The sequence below is a fragment of the Chenopodium quinoa genome, unplaced genomic scaffold, assembly GCF_001683475.1.
Source record: "Chenopodium quinoa cultivar QQ74 unplaced genomic scaffold, ASM168347v1, whole genome shotgun sequence".
In the NCBI taxonomy this organism is placed as follows: Eukaryota; Viridiplantae; Streptophyta; class Magnoliopsida; order Caryophyllales; family Amaranthaceae; genus Chenopodium; species Chenopodium quinoa.
The window spans coordinates 2,446,907-2,472,289 of record NW_018744502.1 but is presented as its reverse complement, the minus strand read 5'-3'; the positions used below and the strand labels follow the sequence as shown (position 1 = coordinate 2,472,289).

The 25,383-nt window shown below is 37.6% G+C and overlaps 1 protein-coding gene across 1 annotated transcript; it reads left to right on the top strand.

Annotated features, from left to right (window-relative positions):
* The first annotated feature begins 998 nt into the window (after positions 1–998).
* Positions 999–2,512, top strand: LOC110698215 (protein FAR1-RELATED SEQUENCE 8-like). Its single transcript, XM_021875614.1, has 2 exons — positions 999–1,103; positions 1,340–2,512. Exons 1-2 carry the CDS (start codon positions 999–1,001, stop codon positions 2,510–2,512), a joined length of 1,278 nt encoding a protein of 425 aa, XP_021731306.1.
* The last annotated feature ends 22,871 nt before the right edge of the window (positions 2,513–25,383 follow it).

The following is a 25,383-nucleotide window of genomic DNA, read 5'->3' as shown; positions in this document are numbered from 1 at the left end:
GCTGATTTATTAGGAGTTGATTTAGCGGAAGCATTGCGTGAAGGTGGTGAAGAAGGCCATGGTTCCGCAAGGGACTTGCGGTTTGATAGTGAGAATGTAAGTGTTTGAAACCCCTATATAGGTCGTTCTGTTGTGTATGAGGTATTTGTTTGAGTTAACAGTTAGTAAGGCATGAATTGAGGGAGTAAACAAAATTGAATTAGCTGAAAAGGTAGGGTTTTTTTGGTGTCTCTCAATTATAGTTGTTGTTGATAGTGATTGTCTTAGTGCTTAAATAAGTAGGCATATTGTTTAAATGTAAGTCATTTATAGAGCAATTGTTGTTCGTATTGTTAGATTGTTGATTTTAACCTGATCAATTAGTGAGTGTGGTTAATCTTTGTTGTGTTTGTTGGATTTTGGAGTAGGTTGAAATTAATAGTGAGGGTTGTCTTTAAATTCTGAAATTGATACTTGGAAAATGGTTGTTCATTGGTATGGTGGTTTATGTAGCCATGAAAATGATGTTATGTATAATGTAGATATTATACTTTGTTACTTGTGGTGGTGTTGTGTATATGATTGTTTTATGGCTGTCATTGTTATAGGGGGGGTGATGGTGGTGAGGATGATGTATGTGGTAATGAGGAGGGACTTGAGAGTGAGCATGGGTATGGAGAAGGAGATGAGGAGGAGAATGAACAGGGATCAGAAGATGATGGAGAGGAATGGGGGTCAGATTATGAGGAAGTTGAAGTGGAGGAAGGAGTTGAAGATGAAGGAGTTGAAAATTGAGGGTTATAAATGAGTATTTGAATTGGGTAGTTATAAAATGTAGACTCTTTTAATTAGATGAGGAAGATGTTAGGCTTAGGAACCTTTGTTATGGTTAGGACCTTTTGTTGTAAATGTGATATGAACTTCAATCCATGCAATTGAATAAGTAAATGGCTAATTGGTAATTTTAAATTGCCATAATCTTTGATACGAAAGTAGATTGTTCATTGTTATTTGATAAAATGGGTGTTGTAGTTGGGTTGATGAAATGTTTAATGTATTATAATTGTTTGGGAATGTGTTGGTTTAAGAATGGTGATGGAGTGAAGGATGAGTTGCTGCTAATTGTATGAGTTATTGTCGAACGTGTTTGTGTTAAAAATTGTACAAACCAAAAAAAAAAAACCTTTGAACTTGTTATTTATCGAACCAGTTGCTGTTAAAGAAGGTAAGAAAAAATTTTGTTATGAATTATGTGATCATATAGTTTGTTGGGTTTGGTGTTTTCGTGTATGTGTTTGGTTATTGGTTGTTTGTTGTAATGTTGTATTTTCAATGAGTCATGGTTGTATATGTGAATTAGGTGGATGTTACTGATGGATATGAAGATGGTGGGGAGGATGATGTATCTTTTTATGAGGAGGGATTAGAGAGTGTGGGATTAGTGAGTGATGATGGATTAAGAGAAGGTGAGGTGCAGGAGGATGAAGAGGGGGAAGGGTTTGAGGTTGAGGATAAGGATAAGGGGGCAGATTACGAGGAAGATGAAGTTGAGCCTTGTGTTGAAGGGGAATTTGATGGGACTGGTGCAGAAGGTCCCTCATTCATAACCCCAAAGAAGAACACGATAATGGTGCACATTGTGTTTGGTGTGGAAGAGGAAGTACTACCCCCAAGTTTGGGCATGGTATGTGGGAGTTGGGATGAGTTGGATACCTATTTCTGGAGTTATGCTAGGCAAAAGGGTTTTGGTATAGTGAGGGTTGCTTCTGGGTGGGTGGATGTGAAGAAGGAATTGGAAAAGGGGAAGTGTTGTAAGCAGAGAAGGAATGCAAAGTGGACTTGTGATTGTTATGGTTACGCTTCAAGGAAGCGTAAACAGGATGCACTTAAGGAAGGGTTGTTGCAAGATGAGGAGACAGTTCAGAAACGGAAGACTATAAAGTGCGGGTGTCCTGTGGAGTTATATGCCAGTGTAAATGAGCATAAAGGTCACATTGTTACTCCGAAAAAGTCAAAGGATGTAGCGATGTACCGGAAGCACGAGTCAATGGTGCAAAACAATCACTTGGTGAAGCAGGTGCATACGGCGAAGAAGTCTAAGGTGAAGGTATCCCAAATGTACAATTGTTATGCTCGGGAGCGTAATGGAGTGGAGGAGATGACATTTACGCAAAGAGACTTGGAGAATGAAGTGGCTCAGAAAATGAGACTTGAGCTTACTGAGGGTGATGCGAATGACATGATAGAGTACTTCAACAAAATGAGTGCCGACAATCAGAATTTTTTCCATCTATGTCGGTTTGGGAAGGACGGGGCATTAAAAGATATTGTGTGGGTAGACGCGAGGAGTAGAGCTGGGTATGAGGAGTTTGGAGATGTTGTGTGTTTTGACAGTACGTATTTGACAAACAAATTTCACCTTCCCTCTGCTGTGTCTATCGGTGTGAACCATCATGGGAAGAGTATTTTGTTTGGATGTGCTTTGATCTCTCGGGAGACGGCGGAGACCTATGAGTGGGTGTTGAGGACTTAGCTACATTGCATGGGGGGTAAAGCTCCTATTCTCAATCCTAACGGATCAAGATCCGGCGATTAGGAAAGCTGTAAACTTGACTATGCCTGAGAGTTACCATAGGTGGTGCATATGGCACATACTTCAGAAGTTTGGGAGGTATGTGGGTAAGCATGCGGACTATGAAGTTGTAAAGGATGAATTTGAAAATATCATTAATGGTAGTTTAGATGCTGATGAATTTGTAGATCGTTGGGTGGACGCAGTTGATTATTACAAACTAGGAGATAACAGTTGGCTTGAAGGTACTGCACTTCGATTTCTTCCTTTTTTTTTTTAGTTTTTTTGTTTGTGATTGTTGCTGATTTCTGTTAGAATATGAAGAGGTGTAACTGTCTGTGTGTAGGGGACTGGAAGATGTTTCAGTTCTGATTTAGGGTAGGAGCAGCTTTAGTGGTAGACTTTTGTACCACTGAATTTTGTTGTTGCAAGTTTCTTAGTTGTGGTACTGAGACAGTGAATGTACCATTCACAGGAGTCCAGGTGTATGAGGTTTGTATATTTTTAGTTGGGCCATTAATTGCAATTATTTGAAATGTAGGGCTGTATGAGGAAAGGCACATATGGATCCCAGCCTATTTGAAGCATTTATTCTAGGCCGGGATGAGACGACCCAACGTTCTGAAAGTTTCAATCACTTCTTCAAAGGTTATGTTAACAAGCATACAACGTTGTCTGAATTTGTGCTTCGATACTGCGATGCAATGCAGGTAAGGGCTGAGTCAGAAAGAATTGCAAACTCTAACAAACTATGGCACATCATGCATGTAGCTACCAATTTCCAAGCGAAGGAAGTGTTCCAGAAGTTTTACACAGACGCGAAATTTAAAGAAGTCTAGTAGGAGTGCAAGAGGATGTTGTACGTGCGTCGCCTAGATGACTATGAAGTTGGTGAGAATCAAGTTGAGTTTGTTATTGAGGACCGAGTGTGGATCAAGCCAAAATATGAAAAAAAAAAAAAATCTGTGACTAAGACTCGGAGATGCTATAGGATGTGCTATGACAGTAATACATATGAAGCTAGTTGTGACTGTAAACACTTTGAGTGCCATGGAATCATTTGTCGACATATGATCTTTGTGTATGACCATTGAGGTGTTTCTTTTGTTCATGAGAAGTATATTCTACGTCGTTGGAGGAAGGATATTCAAAGGAAACACACACGAGTGAAAGTAGCTTACCATGATCCACTTAAAATCGATGAAGCTAGGAAACATCACAAATTGATGGGGATGTATGAGCCAATTTGGTCTAAGGCTTCAGCTTGTAAGGAGGGTGTTGAGGTTGTGGCAGAGTTGTTGCAATTGATAGACCTCAGATTCGATGAAGTGTTGGCAATGGTTGCCAAAAAACAGGAACTGGCGGCTAAGGATAATGAAAATGAAGGTCAGGATGATGGCGTACATTGTGTTATTCGAACGCCTTCTTTTGTGGCTTTGAACAAGGGGCCTGGTTGTACATATACACCAACCACACATGCATCTGGGTTGCCAAATACAATCCCTACACCAGTCAGTGTCGTGGTAGGAAGTTGTGATGGACCCTTACCAGCAGCGATTAGGGATCCACCGTTGCCCAAGAAGAAGGCCCATCGTACAACCAATATAAGGTATCCATCTTGCACAGAGAAAAGGGAAAAGAAAAGGCTACTAGGGCAAAAAACGTATCAAAGAAGCAAGTTGCGGTGGCACAGAACAGTATGTCATTGTCAACGAATGACTATGTACGATCAGTTCGAGGGATTCAAATGAGGGATGTGGATGGTTCCTTAGGGTACTTCACTTCTGTTAGGGGAACAAATTCTGGTGGTTTTTTTGCAAGTGTACTAGGTACTCCTGGTACATCAGGTTCCAATCACTTGTAATGTAATCGATTTAACTGGTTGATAAATGCATTAGAATGTATTTGTTGTTTAAACATGTTTCAGTGGTACACTTATCGTGCATGAACTGTACCATTGGGCAGTTATATTCATGTGTTGAAAATAGAGGTAGTTACATGAATAGTTTCCTATGAATGTGCACCTTATGATTCACAGATTGTTCTTGTAATTAGGGTGGTACATTCTCAGCATATGTAGGATTTGAAGTTCAGAGTAGACGTTGTCAGAGTTGAAATTCGTATTGATCTATTATTTTATTGGTGTTGTAAAATTTTAGGATTGTTGTTCTGTTTATATGTCCTGAATTTCTGCATTTGATACAACGTAAAATAATATAGGTTTGTTTTGTTATGGAGTAACTGAGAACAATACAGCTAATATTGTGAACTACTGTGTTTGTGCGTGTTGTTTTGAACTGTAAAACATATTATTACATACAACAGAAACACGAGTTTAACAAATCATAATCTGCAAGTTAAAAAAAGAAATGTCATTATACATATAATATTTATCATACATGACGGATGAGTAGACCATTTACTATTGTATAAAACGCGCTTATTTCCCTAACATATTTACAAGTTAAACAAGATATTGTATTTTCAGCATCCTCGTCATAAAGACCAGCCCATGCAGATAAGTTCTTCTCGTGTTGTAGTTTTTGTTTGCAAAATAAACGCGGCTGTGGCATATAATCTACAACGAACTTATTTCTCATCCAATTTGACCTCACCATGTCACGTAACTTCCTCCTGCACTGGACGATCCCTGCAGATCCGATACTATTGATAATGTTCTCCAAAAGCTTACCACCTTTTTCTTCTTCCCCGGTGTATATATATATGAGGCTTACTATATATCCAACCTCTTCAACCCTTCGTCAACCACCATATAGTTGAAGTATTGTCGCTATAGTAACGTAAAATAGAAAAGTTTTAACAATTATCAACAGGTTTTTTGTAATATTATAATGAATAATATTGTCAAGTAATAAGAAAGAAGCCTTACAAATCCAAACTCAAGCAGAGCTTCAAGATGTTCATTCTCCACGCACTTCATGAAGAATGCGTCTGCCTCTTCTCGGTGTTACCACCTTCGTGTTTGAATCCAAGGGAGGTGAATTTGTTGAAGGACTCTTTTTTCTTCGGCTATCCTTCGTAGGTTCTTGCAACTTTTTTCATGTCATACGCCATAATTACATTGTTAAAATCTTTGTGTATAGGGGGATGGGAAACAGAGTACAAATTATAAGTAAAATGAACTACCTTATTTTGCACCGAAATAAATCTACAGGAGATGACTTAGCAACGCAACACAGAATGGTCGCTAACACTTCCAACGGAAGGATGTCAACCGTGGAAATTGAAATTTTTCGCTACTACATCCATGTTTTTTTTTTTTTTTTTTTTTTTTGCGTTTTTGTGGAGCCTGACCTCTATTTTTTGGAATAGAAGGAAGTCAGGTATTTTTAAATCTTTGAGATGAGTAACTTAGTTAGTGAAAATGCCTTATTTGTAGACTATAAAATGACGGTTGACATTTTGCAAGGGAGTGGATGTAGTGGGTTGGAATGTAATGATGGTGGTTAATCAATGTTAAGCGCAAATGATGATTTACTGGGGGAGATAAATAAATCCGACACACATAATCTGGGGAACTGCCATTTCCCAGACCCTTCCCCTTAATTCGTCATAGGAGGAATGCATATAATAATTAATGGTACATGTCTTAAGCAATAAGTGTACCACTAAAATACGTTTGTGCTTATTACAATCAAACTTTGTGTGATTTTATGTTTGTACTTGTAAGTGAATTATACGTTATACTGATTACAACTTTAGGCATGGGATAATAAAAATTGAAAGACGTTGGAATTTTACGCAGAAGAATAAAAACGGGAAAAATTATCTTTGTTGCACCACATAGCATTTGTCGTTACATGTTGTTACATTAGCACCACACTAGCATTTGTCATTACATGTTGTTACAATTTTATGAAGAAGAATAAAAACCGAAAAAATTTTGTAGCACCACATTAGCATTTGTCGTTACATGTTGGAATTTCCCGTGCCATGACAAAAATGATGTGGTGCGACAGAAAGGGTAGGATTTACAGAATATACGGAAACAAAAATACGCAAAAAAGAACAAAGCAATTGTCGCGACACCACGAGATTGTCACGCACGCTGGCAACTGTCATACGACGATGATTTTTTTGTGCAATTTAAAGTCAGTTTTATCATATGTGAAGGAAATTGATCTTTGATAGCTTCTTTTAGACGCGATTTTCCATTCTGAATTATTCCACAAAGCTCGAATTAGGGTTAAAGTTAGGTTTGTGTGGGTTGTAGCCATACGGCCTTCTGCTTATTATGTAAATATAATGTGAAATATTATATGGTTAAGTACTTGAAGTGTGTTATTTCTTTACTTATTAGAATCACTATAAAAAAGAGCAAATAAATAGTCTACCTTATCATTCTTTCAAAGTAGTGTAAAAAGAATAATTACTTTACAGAAGCATCAATTGTTATATCCATAAACCATCACAAAAGATTACAAATAAATGCTGAATTTCCATACATAAACAATAAAATATATCCATTAACCAAACCACCTCATATGTAACCCTCTAATTTCACATATGACCGCATCATCATTTAACCTATACCAAGCGTAAATATTAGCAAATATAAACAATAAAATGCAACACAAAAATAATGCCTTTAAAACAAGGTCAACGATTACTTACATATAAATCATAAACATAATCATTAGAAACTACGACATACTGTTCATACGTACCAATGACATAAACTACGGATTAAACTACATCTTCACAACTAGTTCATAAGTTTCTCTAATCAAATGTAAAAGACCAAAAAAAAATCTTTAAACAACTGTTGCTTCATGTCAGCACTTTTAAAGATCAGCAAAGGAAAGGAAATGACAAAAGACCCAAAATGCATCACATTAATCAAAATGACCTATTATAGCCTTCAGTCATGGACTTTTCCTTTTGTACATATCAGAGTTCTCGCTTGTTCCTTCATCTTCATAGTGGTTCCTAAAATCAGAACCACTATCATTGTCATCATCATCATCAGAATAGTTTCCAAAATCTGAACCATTGTCTAATTCAAATGATGCATCCGATTTTGGAACAGCTTCTTCCTCAGTCTCGGATTCTGAATCAGAATTTAGGTCACTTTCAACCTCTTCCTCACTCTCGCTTTCTTCTTCGGTCCTACCTTCTTCCTCAACGACGACTTTATCTCCATCATTGTTTGTTTCAAACACAGTTACTTTCTATTCACGCTCATCAGCATCCACCTCTCGATTTCGCTTTCTTTTGTTGCTCGGTTCTCCTTCTTCCATTTTGCGCCTCCATCTTAGAGGTACCTTGTTGCATTAAGGCCAGATGATTGTTCATCTTCTGTGTAACGTCGGCAATTATAACAAGAAACTTGAAACATTCTGTTCTTGTGATTTGCTTACATTCGGCTGCCAAGAAGGTGGTTGGAAGACTTTCCCAGAGGTCGCAGTACTATCACTACTGGTCATTTTGTTGTTGGAATTTCTTTTTTTTTTGCCGAAAGAAAGAAGTTGAAAGGAATAAAACAGAGTAAACGGAAAAAACAAAAACAGAAGAACATAAAAGGAAATGAAACAAAGAAAGAAGAGTTTCTAGTACATAGTATGACCAATCAAAACCAAGTCCAGTAATTATTACACATTCTTGCAAGAATAAAAAGCTATGTCTTCCAAAAAGAATAAAACTATACGTATTCATTGTAATGTTTTGATCCGTTTCGCTATAGTGCAAACATTTTAAAAATCTAAAAATAGAAAGTAACTTTTGCAATGTTTCCTATTATGCTTATGCATGATATTTGTACATACATGTGTTGGGACCATTTCTGGTTTTCGCCTACCGGTTTTTTTTTTTTTTTTTGTACGCCATTTTAAACTGAATTCTCTTTAAATCTTAAGTTTCAAACTATATATTTCATTGTGTCTCATACATTCTTATCCCTTTAAATAAATACCAAAAAAAAAACGTCATATTATCTTTTAATACCCAAAACTGCATTTTATTATTATCATTATTTTTTTGTATGAAAAAAAAACCGACGCTTAAATGTTCATATTCATTTTTCATAAAAATTCAAATAAGACAACAATCGTAATAATTAGAGTACCATTATAATTAAGGGTGTGCACCGGTCCAAAACCGGAACGGACCTGGACAGGACCTGTTTGGACCGGGGACCTGAATTAGGGAATTTTGAGGACCGGGGACCGACCTGATTCAACAGGTCTGGTTCCGGGTCAGACCTAAAAAATCAGGTCCGGTCCGGGTTTGGACTTGAATGAACCTGCTTTGTGATTTTTTTTTTTTTTTTAATAAATAACCTGTTGGACCTGCATATGGACCTGTTTTGTGATTTTTAGACCTGTTTCATAAATTAATAATTACATACAAACCCAAATTATCAATCACAAAACTACATAAAGTCTATAAAGTCCCAATTCTGAAACACCAAAAATACAAATGAGTCCACGAAAACTCATAACATAACATAAAGTCTCTTAAGTCTCAAGTACTAGAAATACATAAATTCTCCAAGGACAACTTGAATTTTGACGAGTTTTTTTCCTTTTGATTGTGTGATTCACACTAATGAGTCCACGAAAACAACTTCATCGTCTACATCGTTAGATTCACCACGTTCCACCTCTAAATAAAAAACAATATAGAATATATTAGAATATATTAATGATTGATAACAACGAAATAATAAATTTGGTGTAACAAAATTTCAAGTTCATAAAATTAATACTACCTTTCTCTATTTCCTCTAACTCTTTCAAATTTTCTTCCACATCAACGATTTGCACTCCCTTAGCTCTAAGCCAATCTTGTGTGCAAAGTAGCGCTTGAACCATCTTCAATACAAAAGTATTACATAAAAATGTATAAACAAAGTCATATTTAGATATAAACGAACTTGATTTTATAAAATAAAAAGATAAAGATGCATTACCTTAGGAGTTAAAGAACTCCGAAATGGATCTAGAGTACGACCTCCCGTACTAAAAGCAAATTCCGATGCAACGGTCGACAATGGGATGGCTAGTATGTCACGTGCCATGCAATTAAGAATCACATAACACTGACCATTCTTACCCCACCATGTCAATGCATCTTGTTCTTCCTCCTCCCGCCCTAATTGATCATTTAAGTACCTATACAACTCACTTATCGCATACCCACTTGTCCCCTTTAATCGTTTTGCTCTTTCTTTTAGTTTCTTCACATAATCGGAACGCAGTCCTATACTATTATCAATATCCATTGACATATTAGCTCCATAATCTGGAATATTAGAAGTAGCATACATTTTTCTATATTCCTCAAATAAAGAGTAAGTGAACTCCTTCACATCATTAACAAGTTTCATACCCTTTTTTGGTCCATGCATATCCGTTAGTGTCAATTCAACAATGACCATCTTAGAGTGAGGGTCGAGAAGAAGAGCAACATAAATGAACTTATTCATTTTATCCACATCCCCCCAATACTTATCAAACCTTTTTTAAATTGCAATGTCCATAGCTTTAAAATTCAAGTCCCCACTTTGTTCCCAATTATTCAACATATCATACATAGAAGCAATTTCTCCTAAACCTTTATTAGATGTCACATAATGGGAACCAGAAATTCGTTTAGTCAACACATAAAACCCCTCTAGAAACAAAACCAACCTCTCCACTTTTTCCCAATCTTCGGGTTCGGGAGGCCTTTTATTGTCATTCAAATCCTCTCCATCAGGAAGAGATAACCCACTAAAAACACATCGAAACTTCAAAGCTGTTTCCAACATTATGTATGTGGAGTTCCAACGAGTGGGGACATCAAAGGATAATGAAGATTTTGAATCTATGTTTGCTTTTTGCACAAGATCTTTGAATCTAAGTATTCTTGCAGGGGAATTCTTAACATACTTCACAACATTTCTAACTTTATCAATGCACACATGCACCATACTCTCTAATACCATCCTACACAATTAAATTAATGATATGAGCAATGCATCTAACATGAAGATTTTTTCCATCATTAACACATCCTGTTCTTCTAACCATTCTACTCAAGTGTGCACAAGAAACATCATTTGAAGAAGCATTATCAACAGTGACAGTAAAAAGTTTATCATCAATACCCCAATACTCTAAACATGCCTCAACTGCTTTTCCAATAGCCTCTCCTTTATGACTAGAAATTGGACAAAAAGTTATGATCTTTTTTATTCAATTTCCAGTCATTATCAATGAAATGAGCTGTAAGACACATATAATTAATTCTTTGTATTGAAGTCCAAGTATCAATGGTCACATAAATTCTTTGACATGTCTTAAACATTTCTCTCAATTTCTCTTTTTCACTATAATACAACTTTAAACAATCACGAGCAATGGTAACACGAGATGGAATGTGAAATTGTGGACATGCAACTTGCACAAAGTGCCTAAAACCAGGTTTTTCCACATGCTTAAATGGTAACTCATCAACAATAATCATGTGAATCAATGCCTCTCTAACATCATTCAAGTTAATAATCCTACTCCCACACTTTAATTCACCTTTCTCATGTTCTTGATCAAAATACAATTTAGTTTGCTTTTCTTTGCCCTTTTCTTTTTCTATATTAACAGGATTACCAAGACATGATTCAGCATGGTTTTTAACATTTTTTGAACCATTAAGATTACCATCAGCAGCAAAAGTTTTAGGACAAAACTTACATTCAGCTCGTAGTTTTCCATTCTCGACGTACTCTAAGTAATATTTCCAATACTCAGCTTTCCTCTTACTTTTTTTGTTCCATATATATTCCCGCCCCACTTTTAGCTTCTTATTAGGAGGCAAAGTAGATTGCAATTCTTCCATATCCTTTTCAGAAAGTGGCTGTGACATTTGTTTAGAAAAAGAAGCAGACCTTTTGGATTGAGAGCTCTCCATCTACAATATAATAATATACAATATAAGTAATTTTAAAGTAACAATTATATACACATACCATTTTATAAAAGAATTTAAGAACAACTTACATTGCAAGAATAAGAATCTGTGGTTCCTTCACTCCCTTGTTAGCCCTAGGCAAGTCTGCAAGAATAAGAACAAGAATAAGAACCCCTGAACTGCATACAAGTTAGCCAACTTATTTAATCTTAATTATCTGAGTCTCTTACAAATCATGCGCTACGTTTATTTATTATTTATTTAAATTTGGCCTAACAGAGATTCAAAGGCTGTGATCCAGAATGAATATATTTATACTGCACAAATAGTACTCTGATTCTCTGAAGATATTTATACTTTTAGCAGAAATAAACACAATCCCAGGCCCGAGCACTAAATTTCGCATTTGGGTTATATCTCTGCAGTAAAGTTGGTGTCGAATTCGAAAACTGAGCAATAGAGCTCAAACTAACCTCAAGACGAAGTGGGTAAGTCAAAAATAAACCATACTAAAAAAAAGAAATTCAACATGCAAACATCAAACAATCATTATAAGCAATTGAAACATGAATAAACATATAAATTCTCACACTTAATTCATTATTTTGAATACAAAATACCCAAATTATAAGCGAATACTTTAATCACAAAAGTGGTTATTAAGTTCAAGCAAAAGCGCAACACCAATTCTCCAGTATCCAAAAGAAGATTGTTGTGGCCTTGTGGGATGATTATAAGATGAATTCAAATCAAATCCATCCAGACGTAGAATTTAGGTATATAAGTTAATAATTTAGATTAACATTAAAAAAAAACAAAAACAACAAAACTTACTGGAGATTCGTGCAGTGGCTGTCTGGCTGATGTAGCATGCGGTGGGCGGTGGGCGTTGCCTGAGAGAGTGAGGGAGGCAGGGAGGTATCGGCGGTGGGCGTTGGGCTGAGAGATAGTGAGAGTGAAAGTGAGGGAGAGTGAGAGACAGGGAGTTAGCCAGTTAGGATTAGAACTTAGAAATGAAAGAGGAAACTGAAGAGTCAAGCCTTAGTTTGACTTTTGAAATTTTTTTTTTTTTTAAAATACAATTTTTCCGGGTTTCAGGTCCGGACCTGAAAACCCCGGGTTTAGACCGGGTCCGGACCGAAACCGAAAACCTGGATTTTCAAGGACCGGGACCGGACCTGAATCAACGGGTCCAAGTCAGGCCCGGTCCGGATCAGGTCGGTTTAGAACTATACAAAGATACTTGTTTAAAATACGGGAATACTATATTTAGCTTATTAATATACGTAAGTTTATTTACATTATCAACATCTCCTTCACCTATTATTATTATGAACATCTCTCCGATAAATACTAATTGTTCTGATCTGTAAAACATATTATTATGTACAAGTTAAACACAGATATAACAAATCATATACAATTAGTTAAAAAAAGAAATGTCATTAAACCAAATAGTTATCCCATATATATTACATCCCGGCTAGACCATGTAATATGGTGTAAAATACGCTTATCTCCCTAACACATTTACAAGTTAAACAAGCTATTTTATTTTCAACAGCTACGTGAAAGGAATGGTGTCCTTCCAACAAGTGTATTCTTCCGATAGAGGGTTTAGAATTATTACAGAGCTAATTCTTCAATAAGGTCAAGTGATCAGAATGCCTAGGTGGATGTCGCTTCCGATCAGTAATATCAATGTACAATTGATGTTACAGCTTAATCTTAACTGAACCCTTTGGGTCGAACCCAATCGAATCACTGATCCGAGACGACAAATTGATCCGAAAGGATTTAATGAGTCAGCAGAGTTTTACGAATACAGACGTCGGATATCGAGCCTAGGGTGTCGAGACCGAGCGTCGCGAAATCACAAAGCAACAAGTATGAACATAGCCCTAGCACCACACTGGCCTAGCCATGTGGATGCTAGGCTAGTTCAGGCTAGCATGCACCTAGCATGGCTAGGCGCAAGTCTAAGCACACTAGGTGTGCTAGGCGCACCATCGTAGCCTAGGTGCACCATCGCAGCCTAAGCCCGCCATGGAAACCTATCGCAGCCCTAGAATCATTCCTAGGCGCTATCGCAGCCCTAGCATGATGCCTAGGCACCATCGCTGCCATCGCAGGCACCAGGCGCACCAAGCAGCCCATCGCAGCATGCGTGCTGGCTTGTGTGCTAGCCTTTGCATGGCAGCACCAAGCAGCGCACCATGCATGTGCGAGGGCCAGGGCACCAGCATATTGCTAGGCCACGCACAGCAGCCCAGCATCACCACGCACCAAGGTTGCTGTGTGATGCGTGGGTGTGCGTGTGGTGCGAGGCTAATGCACGCTGTGCATCACTAGTGCGTATGGTGCGTAGCTAGTGCATATGCGAGGGATGGTGCAAGGATGGTGCGTGTGGCTGGCGAGGCAAAGGGGCCAGCATGCGTGGCTCGCTAGCAGCACACATGCTGGGAGTGCGAGCATGTGCGAAGGGGTGCAGCGATGATGCGTGTGGTGCGTGGGATGCGAGGGCCAGCACCAGCGCCAGCACGCACTAGTGCCAGCACGCACCAGCGCCTAACACTGGCACGCACCAGCGCCTAGCACTGGCACGCACCAGCACCAAGCATGCGAGGCTGCTGGGCAGTCTGATACTAGCTGGCTGGGCTGGCTGGCATGCTAGCTGGCAGCAGCCCAGCAACCCTTTTGGGTGAGGCGTTTTGTGAGGGTGGGGACCAAGGCTTTGGGAAAGCCTTGGGGAGCAAGACAATGGTCCCCCCCACCTCTCCATGGTCCTCACCTAATCTTCTCTCTCCCTTTGACACTTGTTGCATTGTGATTGAATTTAATTATTGATTTATTTTAGAAATAAATTAATTGGCAAATTATTCATTCTCCCACATTGGTTGGGGAATGAAGTTCAAGGGTTCATTTCCCTATAAATACCAAGCTTAGGTATTGGGAAATGAACAACCTTGAGTGGAATTAAAAAGGCAACTCTAATTAAGAGTAAACCTTTGATTCGTAAAACTCATAGTTATTTTGTCCGGGTCTTGACTAACCTTCAAGACTTAGGACGCTCGGGTCGGGTCGAGGGTACGATCCGTCAGAGATCTCGTGCTTTCGGGATTTTGAAGTAAGAGCTCTTTGGGAGCGAAGCACGCGACAAAGGTATAATTCTTGTTCTTAATCTTGTTTGATTAAGTTTAATATGCTTGTTAATTGTTTTAATTAAGGGGCAGGTCTTGGTGGGTTTCCTTCCTCGTAGTGTCGGGTCACTACGAAACCCTACACTACGCTGTAAACACCATCTCAGGCAGATAAGTGCTTCTCGTGTTGTATTTTTAGTTTGCAAAACAGCCGTGGCTGCGACATATTTTGTAAAAGATACTTGTTTCTCATCCAATTTGACGTTGCCAATTCACGTAGCTTCCTTCTACACTGGACGATTACTGCTGATTTGATGATGTTGATGGTGTTCTCCAAAAGCTTAACACCTTTGTCTTCATTTCCCGTAAATATATATATATGAGGCTTAATATATATGCTTCCTCCGTATTTTGAAACTCCGTTGCTCGTTCGAGACTCTTTAAACCTTCGTCTACCACCATAGTAGAGAAGTATTGGCGCTACAGTAATTAGTCAATCAGCAAATTGAAAACAGTAATTAGTTTTATAGACAGCATTATTATTGTAATTTCTAAAAATCAAAGACAATAAGAAAGAAGCCTCAGAAATCCAAAGTGAAGAAATGCTTCAGGATGGTCATTCTCCACGCACTCCATGAAAAATGTGTTCGCCTCCTCTGGGTGTAACCATACTCGTGTTCGAATCCTAGAGAAGGGAATTTATTGAAGGACCCTTTTCTCCCCGGATATCCTTCGGAGGGTCTTGCAACTTTCAACATCACAAACACCAGAAATAGAAGTACTTAAATCTCAGTGTGTATGTAAACGTAAAACAGAGTGCAAAATGTAAGAAAACTGAAATCCAACCTTAATTTGCAACGAAATAAGTCAGTCGGAGATGACTTGGCAACGCATGATAAAATGGTGGATAAAACTTCAGAGGGCGGAATGTCAACCATGGAAGATGAAATCTCTTGCCTTTTCGCTACTATATCCATGTTTATATTTGAGTTTTTGGGGAATGTTCAACTCGATTTTTGGGAGATAGAAAGCAAGTGAGTTACTTTTGAGTGTTTGTTTAATTTTGATAATGTTTGAAGTAAGTAACTGAACCAGTGAATTGTCAGATATATAGAGAGGAGTGCATAGCATAAGTGACGGTTCAAATCCTTGAGGAATGGATGTAGTGGGAGAGAGAAGTAGTAATGACTGTTAATCAATAGCTTCTGCACAAATGGTGGTTTACTGGGGAGATTAAAAGGAAATCTGCAAAATGTAGGGAACCACCGTTTCCATGACCCGTCACTTCAATACGTCATTCCACGCATGCATTTCATCATTAATTGTACATGCCATAAACAATATTTGTACCACTGAAGTGTGTTTAGGCTTATATCAAACCGAACTGATTTATGTTTGTACATGTAAGTAAAGTGTAATTCATCATAATTACAATTTTTTTATGGGATAATAACAACTGAACAATGTGCTATTTCAAACAACCTAAGTTCATTATGATACCAATAATTTGTCATAGTAGGTTTCACTAAATTATTTGGGACACTAATAACTAGTTACTAGATTTGACCTCGCTAACCAAGTCATAGTTTAAATCTGATTAGTTAACCACATATGTTGGGATGTTTACGTTACTAGTACGACAATGTACAACATTATGTAATGATAATTTTCAATTTCGATAATATTTTCTGTACACATTCTTAAATTTATGAGTTCTAGAGTTTGTGGAAACAATGAGCTTAGAATCCTATAATGAGATCGAAGTGTTAACCTGTACCTTAAATTCATAATGTACGTGCATCTGGTTGAACTTGTTCTTTGACTCATGCAGTTGTTGCATGGATCGTTAATCACCTTAATGGTTATTGATTGTTAAACGATTTAAGTAATCTAATGTATCATGCTCGGAGCAGACGTTGTCATTAGATCCAGGGTACCACTAAGACAACAAGGGTACCACTTTAGTCACAGTTGTACACAACGCCTTAAAAAAAGAGCCACTGGACACAAAAATGGATGTTTCTTAATTAGGGTGGTACAACTTATAGTATAAAAATGAGCACTGAATGGAAAAATGCTTGTTTCTTGTACAGGGTGGTACAAAACCCTCATAGGAGGACATTTGGTACTCACATTATTTGGTATCACTAATATCGCTAACACTATTTATTTTCCTGTACGCCTAACACTAGTTTGGATTATGAAATGACTATGTTGGATTTTGCCTGTTTAATGCGTGTATTAGGTCATTAGTTATTACGAACAGGAGAAACCTGGACTATTTGAGTTAACTCTGGTAAAGGTACATATGCTGCGTACATGAAGAAAATATACACCACTACAATTAGGGTGGTACATTCTGTACTTTTATACCACTAAAAAACCATTGGTACGAGAATACTGGCCCTTTCATATAGTCCGAGCAGTCCAAATCTTTCCAAGTTTTGTTTGTACTTATTTCACTAGTTGCGTTGGTTGGCATTATTATATGAATTGTGGAATGTAATGATCAACTTCGTTACATGCATCTCACTGAGCAGAACGTCCATCCCAATTCTTTATTGCTTTAAAAGATCAATGGTACAAACCACACAATTATAATGTACCATTGGTAAAATTATATAGATTTAAACATCCTTTCGTTTTGAAGAGGTTCAATACTAGCACGTCTTTCAACCATAGTCGGAGAAAAAATCCTGACATAAAAAGTTCTATTACCAACATAATAAATAATTATTGTTTCACCACAACCAAGTTATTTTCATTAACAAAACTTTCCAAGCCAATATCAAGACATATATTACTTCTGGTATCTTTAATGACCTTCACTAGCTGCATAAGCCATATACGACTATTAGGGCCTCGAAGAACTTCCACAGGACTACAAACTCCAGTCAACAAGGCAGTCCAATCCTCTGGAAGGACCTACAATATTCACAATGTTATTTACAAACTGAAAAAAAAAACATGCTACAAATAATACATAATGTATAAAAAAAAGACAAACAACCTACCAGCTTATGTCTACATTCATCTCCAAACATAACAACATGACTTGGCAAGTTACTATACATCTTTAGGATTCAGAAAGTATGTTGAATATCTTATGGTTAAGAAGCACCCGTATTTATATACAACCAAATTCCACTAACAATAACCATATACCATGAGGTCAAAGTGTCTTAATTATGTATACACATGTTTGACTCAATTTAACACAAAATATGAATACAATTAAATTTTCATAATATTTTTCAATCCATTTTGACTAAAACAGTTCAATCCTAATAGTCAGGTATTATTTTTCAATGTAATTTATGTTGACAAGAATTGGAATCATAGCTTTTAATCTATATTAAAACTGAAAATAGGGTATTAACTCCATAAAAAAGGAAAAAAAAATAAACAGCTAAGAAAGAAAATTCATTCCTAAATACACGTCAACTGTTTTTTTTCCTTTATTTATACGCCATTTTAAACTGAATTATCTTTAAATCTTAAAGTTTAAACTACATATTTTATTGTGTCGTAGACATTCGTATCCCTTTTAATAAAAACCAAAACAAAAACGACGTGATACTATCTTCTAATACCAAAAACTGCATTTTATTGTTATCATTATTATTGTTACAAAAAAAAAAAAAAAAACGACGATTAAATATTCATATTCATTTTAATTAAAAATTCATATAAGAGAACAATAGTAATAATTAGTGTACCACTATAAACAGGGTTGGACAAATGAACTAGTAAAAGGGAACACTGAAAAGGAAAAGAGATTATAGACGCTAAATCTAGGGAACTGCAATTTCCGTTACACGCCATGAATCCGTCATTTCAATATGTCATTTAAACGCATGCGGATAATAATTAATGGTACAAGTCACGAACAATAAGAGTACCACTGGAATAAGTGTGATTTTATTATGGTCGTTGTAAGTCAAGTATACTTTCTACTAATTACAATTTTTGGTATGGAATAATAATAATTGAATAATATGCTATTCAGACAACTTAAATTCAGTATAATACGTGAACTTAGTTTCAAGTTCCAGATGCAATACATCTACTCGAGGGTACCACTAAGACATTTAGGGTACCACTGTAGTCAAGGTGGAACAAATTAGCTTATAGAAACAACCACTGAAAAGGAAAATGCCTGTTTTTCCGTCACGGTGGTACAACACCGTCGTAGAAGGACACTGTTTAATCAGAGTTTTGGTATCACTAATATCATTCTTATTAGGCTTCAATAATTGGTCACAAACAACTTATTACTATAGTAGACCTCATTGACCAACTACAAGGTCAACCATGATTTGTTAATCACAACCTTTGGGAGATTTACGTTGATAGTAGTACATTGTAGGATATTATTTAATGAAAATCTTGGGTTTCACTATTATTTTTATAATAAGACCTACATGTAACAGGTTACCTCAGTAACTAGTTCGTAATCTTTTAATGATTTTGTAAGCACAACCCTTACATGTACATGAAATCCGTAATCACAACCTTTGGGATATTTACGTCATCAACGAAGTCAGTTACTCGTTTGAGTTATTCAGTTGTTGCTTGGTTCGTTCATGGCCTTACTTGTTATCGATTGATAAATGATTTAACCAATTACACCCTTCAATGAACAGTGTGTTCATGTAGTCCTCCTTATGAAATTGGACTTACCACTAACTTCGTTAACCTAATGACAATGAAATTTGTGCAAGCCTTACTACAGTGGTACTTTTTCACATGTGGATTGTATCATTGTAGATAGAGTGGTACATTATATGAACCACAAGGTACCATATATAAAATGGGGCCCATGGTGGAAAACTGGCGCCTAAACTACGGAAGTTTCCCGCTCTTTCTGGTTTCACTCCACTACATATGCTTGGGTTTGGAGTGAAACAAGTCATTTGTCTGAAAACGTGACTGTCCTTCTCAAACACTTTCTTCACAAATAACTTCCAATGTCAACCATGTCCTCTACATCGACAGGAAGTCGAAAAATTTCCCAGCCCATTGCATCTGCGGACATCTCATGGATATCAGCCAAAACTTGCAACTGCTTGGGAGATGACGCAACCCTTGTGGAATTTTGGATCTCTATGTCGGAGAAGAATCCGAAGCGGTCGTACTACAAATGTCGCCATTGCGGGTACTGGGAGTGGGCTGTTCAATCGGACCTCATTAAGGATGGTCCACCCACCAACATCGGCGGTGTTATTCGACGGGTAGAGGTGTTAGAGCACCAACACATAAAGATCATAAAATTTGGGCTAACTATTATTGTAATTTCCCTTTTCGTTTATTTTAAATTGTAATAGCCGTTTTCGTTCAACTGTAGTTATTAGTAGCGTAGTTCATTAATAGTTATCGAAACATTGTTTGCGCTTCTGTATGCTAAAACTCCATATGCAGATCTATCATCGAGTAGTTCAATTTCATGTCAAAACAGAACAGTTACACTGGTACTAAACACAAAAGTCTCTCAACCAATGTGAACAAAATTATAGTCAACTCATAACAGGATTTAGTGCTGTGAATGTACCACCTAATACAATAGTAGTACATTAGACGATGACTCTTGAAAAGAACACCCAAGTAGTTTTAGATGACAACAAACATAACCTAGTACCATTAAACAGGCCCCTGGTATATAACACATAGTAAGAGGTACCGTGGTAATGAGAATGGTACATAATGATGCCATTTAATTGGCCAATGGTACATAATACATACTGAGACAAATGAAGGTAATGCGTACATGCAACTAACATAGGAAATGCAACACAACACTACGTAACTAGTCGAACACATAATCATGGTTCCCTTCCCACGGATCCCCATATGGGTCACCATAATCAGGCTCATAACCATCCCAACAGTCACCAGAATCAGGATTGGACTTGTTCTCGAACCTATCCTTCGCCTCGGTCAAACGACGCACGTACCAAGATGGGTAGTCGTCGTACTGAAATGGCTCCCTAATGATAAGATCTAAGTGTTGCATCTCATCGTAACCGATTTCAGCCAACGTCTTGCTTCTAAAATACATGCATTGTTCTTCGCTCGTATTGATCATGTCAAAAGGATCCTCTATAGAGAAATTCAGCCACTCTACCGTGACGTGAATCAAATCTTTGTCGTAGTCCTACGTAAAATCTTGACCAAGTAGTAGAAGACCAAATTTATCACCTTCCTCACTGTGGTTATTGAGCATGTACTCAACATTTTGATGCCAATCACACATAGGGAGGAAAAGCTCCCAAAATTTTATCAAGTGTCTGCAATAGTATGGATATCGCATCTAGTAGATCATGTTTTCCAGGAACTCACAGAGATCCACACTTACAGCGATCTTGTAAGCATCAACAACGTAGTGCATGAAACAGAATGCTTCCATCTGAAAGCACCCGGGACCTCCTAGTTTAAAAGGAGTTAGGAAAGGGTACTCCGAATGGAAATCTATCCCAGTGATGGGATTTTGAAGCCCTCCACGAGCAATTGTGGCTGACTGGTGGGCGAACATCATTTCTTTACCTCTTTTGGATAGGTAAAAGTCCCGAACAACACTCTTTACGTCGTGATACCCATTTTTTTCATGAATTCCAACTGCTTCATAAGGCGGCTTGGGCTCTTATCACCAACCACTCCCTTATCAGCCACCACTCTCTTACTTTTTTGGCCAGCCATTTTTTTTTTTGGCAACTTCTTTTACTCCAAGGAAAGGAAACCACCCATGAACTAATACTTTCCACCCTTCTTATACTCGCAACTATCAACATGCGTTAAGTTCACTCCCAACTACGTTGTGTAGGTTCCGTAACTTCCAGTGGTACAAAACTTGTACCATTACATATTTACATTAAGTGTGTGTATATGTTTGTGACTATAAAGAGTACCACTGGAATGAATGTGTGTTTCTTTTGAAACGACAACTTTGTGCCATAGTACTAGACCTAGGCCACGTAGCCTGTAACAAGCTGAACATTCACCACCGTAACTGAAGGTAAAAATTAAAACAATACATACAATGGTACAACCAACCAACCGAATACAAAATCAAATGTACCACCAATGATTAACTTCTACCATTAACCAGACTTTGTGCTTCTTTTGACAAGACATCTCCTTGGGGAACGCATAATATGGGGAACTGCCATTTTCGTCAGCCGTCATTTCAATATGTCAGATCATAGTGGTACATGTCGTGAACTATTAGTGTACCACTGACAGCTGTTTAGACTTATTTTAAGACAACTTTGTGTGATTTTATGTTTGTCCTTGTAAATTAACTCTACGTTAGAGCATCAATTGTGAGAAGCATATTAAAATGGGGGGGTTCTTAATCTTTATCCATTGTCACATTATCACCAACTCCTACTAAGAGTCATCCTTCATATAATATACGAAATGCACTAGTTCTTACTAAGAGTTAGTTTTGCATATTGTGTACAACTTTTTAGTTTTTATATACGTGTTCATATGCAAAGTGCAGCAATAGTATTACTAATTTTTGTCATGCAAACTCCTTCGTGTTAGTTCCGTTACGTCAAGTGGCACAAAAAATGTACCATTACATGTTTACATTAACTGTGCCTGTATGTTTGTGACTATAAATTGTTCCACTGGAATGAATGTGTGTTTCTTTTGAACGACAGTTCTGTTCCATAGTATTGGACCTAGGACAAGTAGCCTGCAACAGGGTGAACATTCCAAAATTCACCACCGTAACTGAAGGTAAAAATTTTAACAATACGTAGAGTGGTACATTTAGTTCCGGCAAATACAAAAGTCAAATGTACCACCTAGTGACTACCTTGTACCATTTCTAAGACTTTGTTATGAAGAGAATACATTGGGGAACTGATGCGGTAGTTTAAAAGAATTTGAAACGATTTCATCACAAAATTAATTTTCCAACCATACTCTGCATCCATTTCCTTCCATTTCTCATTTTATCACATCTCCATCCCCTGCCCCGGTTACAAGCAACTAAAATGGCCGGAACATCCGTTGTCAAACACTGTAGCTTAAGTCACCAATTGTTACCCCACCCACGTCAACCAATATTGTACTTTCGAAAAAACCTTAGGGGGGTGTCCAAAATAAACCTTAATTTAGTAAAGTATTTTAGGAACACCTACAACTTTTTTAATGGGATACACCAGCCTATGAAATCCATTAGAGCACATCTCCTCCAATCAATGTGCTGCCAAACTGATTGCATGCTGTTACAAGATGACAGGCCGATGTCGGGACACCTTCCTCTTTTAGAGGACTTGGTGGGTTGCTACGACAAGGGAGCTTGTATCATGCTATATTGGCTCCTAGAGAGGTTCTATTCCTCGTCGTCCCCTCTCACAGTACCACCTGAGATAGAGGAAGCAATTGACTTGAAGCCCAATCTTAACACCGACTTCATAGTTGATTACAGTTTCCCCACGCTTTGGCGCCACATATTTGTTGGCTCTTTCACGGATACCCTCCACCTCATGACGGTCGATACTACTAACACCCACCTGAGGTTCCAGGTTGAAGGTTGTACCTTTAATCCCAGGCTTAACCATCGCTGGCCCATTTGTAAACGGTACCACCGTGTTAGCTATAAAGGAGAGAATATTTCCTCATCCGAAGAGTATGGGGTAGTCGATCAGGGGTCGATCATTCTATTTTGGAACGCCCGAGGGTGCACAAGGCCCTCCTTTACAGAGTACATCGCGGCCCTACACAAAAAATTTAACCCTATCTTGGTCATCATTTTGGAAGCTCGTATTGGTAAACATGAGGTGAACAATTGCGTTGTTCGTAGCCTCCCAGGTGAATATCAAGCAAAGATATGTGGTCCGGAGTTAAGGCCTGGTGGAGTTATAATGTTTTGGAAACCAAATATGCTAAGGGCCAATTTCTTGCACAGATCGAGTGAACCAAACGGGTTGCTTGTTGATGCTGTTTGGAATGTTTTCCAGGTAATTTGTTTGTTTTATAATATTGTTTGGGATGTTTGGAATGTAAGTTGTTTAGCTAACTAAATGTTTTTTGAAATTACAAGCTCCACCACCACCATCATGGCCTCCAGAACAAGTTGAATTGAACAATGACCCGTTCAGCTCGGACGAGGAGGCAGAGCCAGGTAGTTACTACTTCAATTCTGGTTTGGCTTTCGATGGCTCCAACCACCACTGGGGATTTGGAAAAGACCTATGATGAAGATGCTAGGGTTCAAATACTCATCAATGCTCTGTGTCTTTGTTTAATTAGTAATGTAGTTTTATTTGCCTTTCCCTAAAACTATTTTTCTGTATGTCTAAGACTATGTTTGGTTATGCCTTCACTATGTTCGACTATGCCTTCACTATGTTCGATTATGCCTTGAGCCTTGATTGTTTAATGCATGTATTAGCTCTGAAGTTATTACGAGTAAGGGGAACCTTGAGTATTCCACTTAACTGTGATAGTGGTACATTTAATTCTCGAAAACTTACCACTGAAAGGAAATGAAGTTGGTACATTTAATCGTAGTGGTACGTACCTATGCTGTGAACATACTACGTACCTATGCTATGTACATGAATAATGACCTTTTCATATGCATCTTGTGCACATGATACGTACCTAAGCTGTGTACGTCAAGTGAATATGCATAACTGCAATCAAAGTGGTACGTTTAGTACTTTTAATTGTACCACTAGTAAACCAGTGGTAGGAGAATACTAACCCTTTCATAAGGGGAAATCAGTCCAAAACTTGTCATCTAAATGAAGGGTGAAATGTAAACAGTGGTTGGATTACTTTCCATGTTTTCTTTGTAGTTGGATTATCATTTGCAATCCTTAGCATTATTCTATGAATTATGGATTGTAATGTTGAATGTCGTTGTGTTGTTTTACTGAATTACACTTCTATCCTAATTCATGAAAACATTGACGAATAAATGGTACAACCCACACCAATTTAATGTACCATTGCAAAGACAAATGACACTTGTACTATACCATTGTGAACTAAATTGTAACAATATCAATTACATTCCACCAGTGGCACTTGCAATGTATGGCACTATATGTTGAGTTTAAATTAGCCTGTTCGTGTAGATTGCAAAAAGTAATTAACGTACAGTTGTTGCATAATCTACTCACAAAATGCAATTAAACGAGTCGCGCCAATAGTTATCCCAACAAAACATCAAATGCAGACATCAGGATCACATCAAACACTTAGCCATGAGTGGACAGACCACCTCCACGGCCAAAGCAACCTAATAGTTACCCTGAGTGGACAGACCACCGGAGGGAGGAGTACGTTTGCCAGAAACTATTTAAATGTTCAATACACAATAATTAGAGACACCACACTTCAAGCCCAGAAAATAATTACACCATTGCCCAGGCCACTAACATGACACATCACAGTTTTCGCGTTGTTTTCCTAAAACCTAGAATCAAATCCCCCAGACCATCTTTCAATTCGTTCACTTCACACTGCACGTCGTCCAAGAACAAATTTGCCCAAGCACTAGGAATCTTCTCCTGTAAATGTATGAACAAACACTGTAGCCAACCGCTCCAGAGATCTTAACACAAAACACAGATATATACACCACTTACCACACTGAACCTCGTGGTGAATCTTCTGGCAAAGAACATAATACACTCCAGCATAAGAACACCATAGTATGAGCTGCACATTGGAGGACCACAATCAACATCAAAGTTAAACATACGTTCTTTTGACCTTATAGCTAGGCTGAAAGTTATTGGCACAGTAAGCAAATAAGGA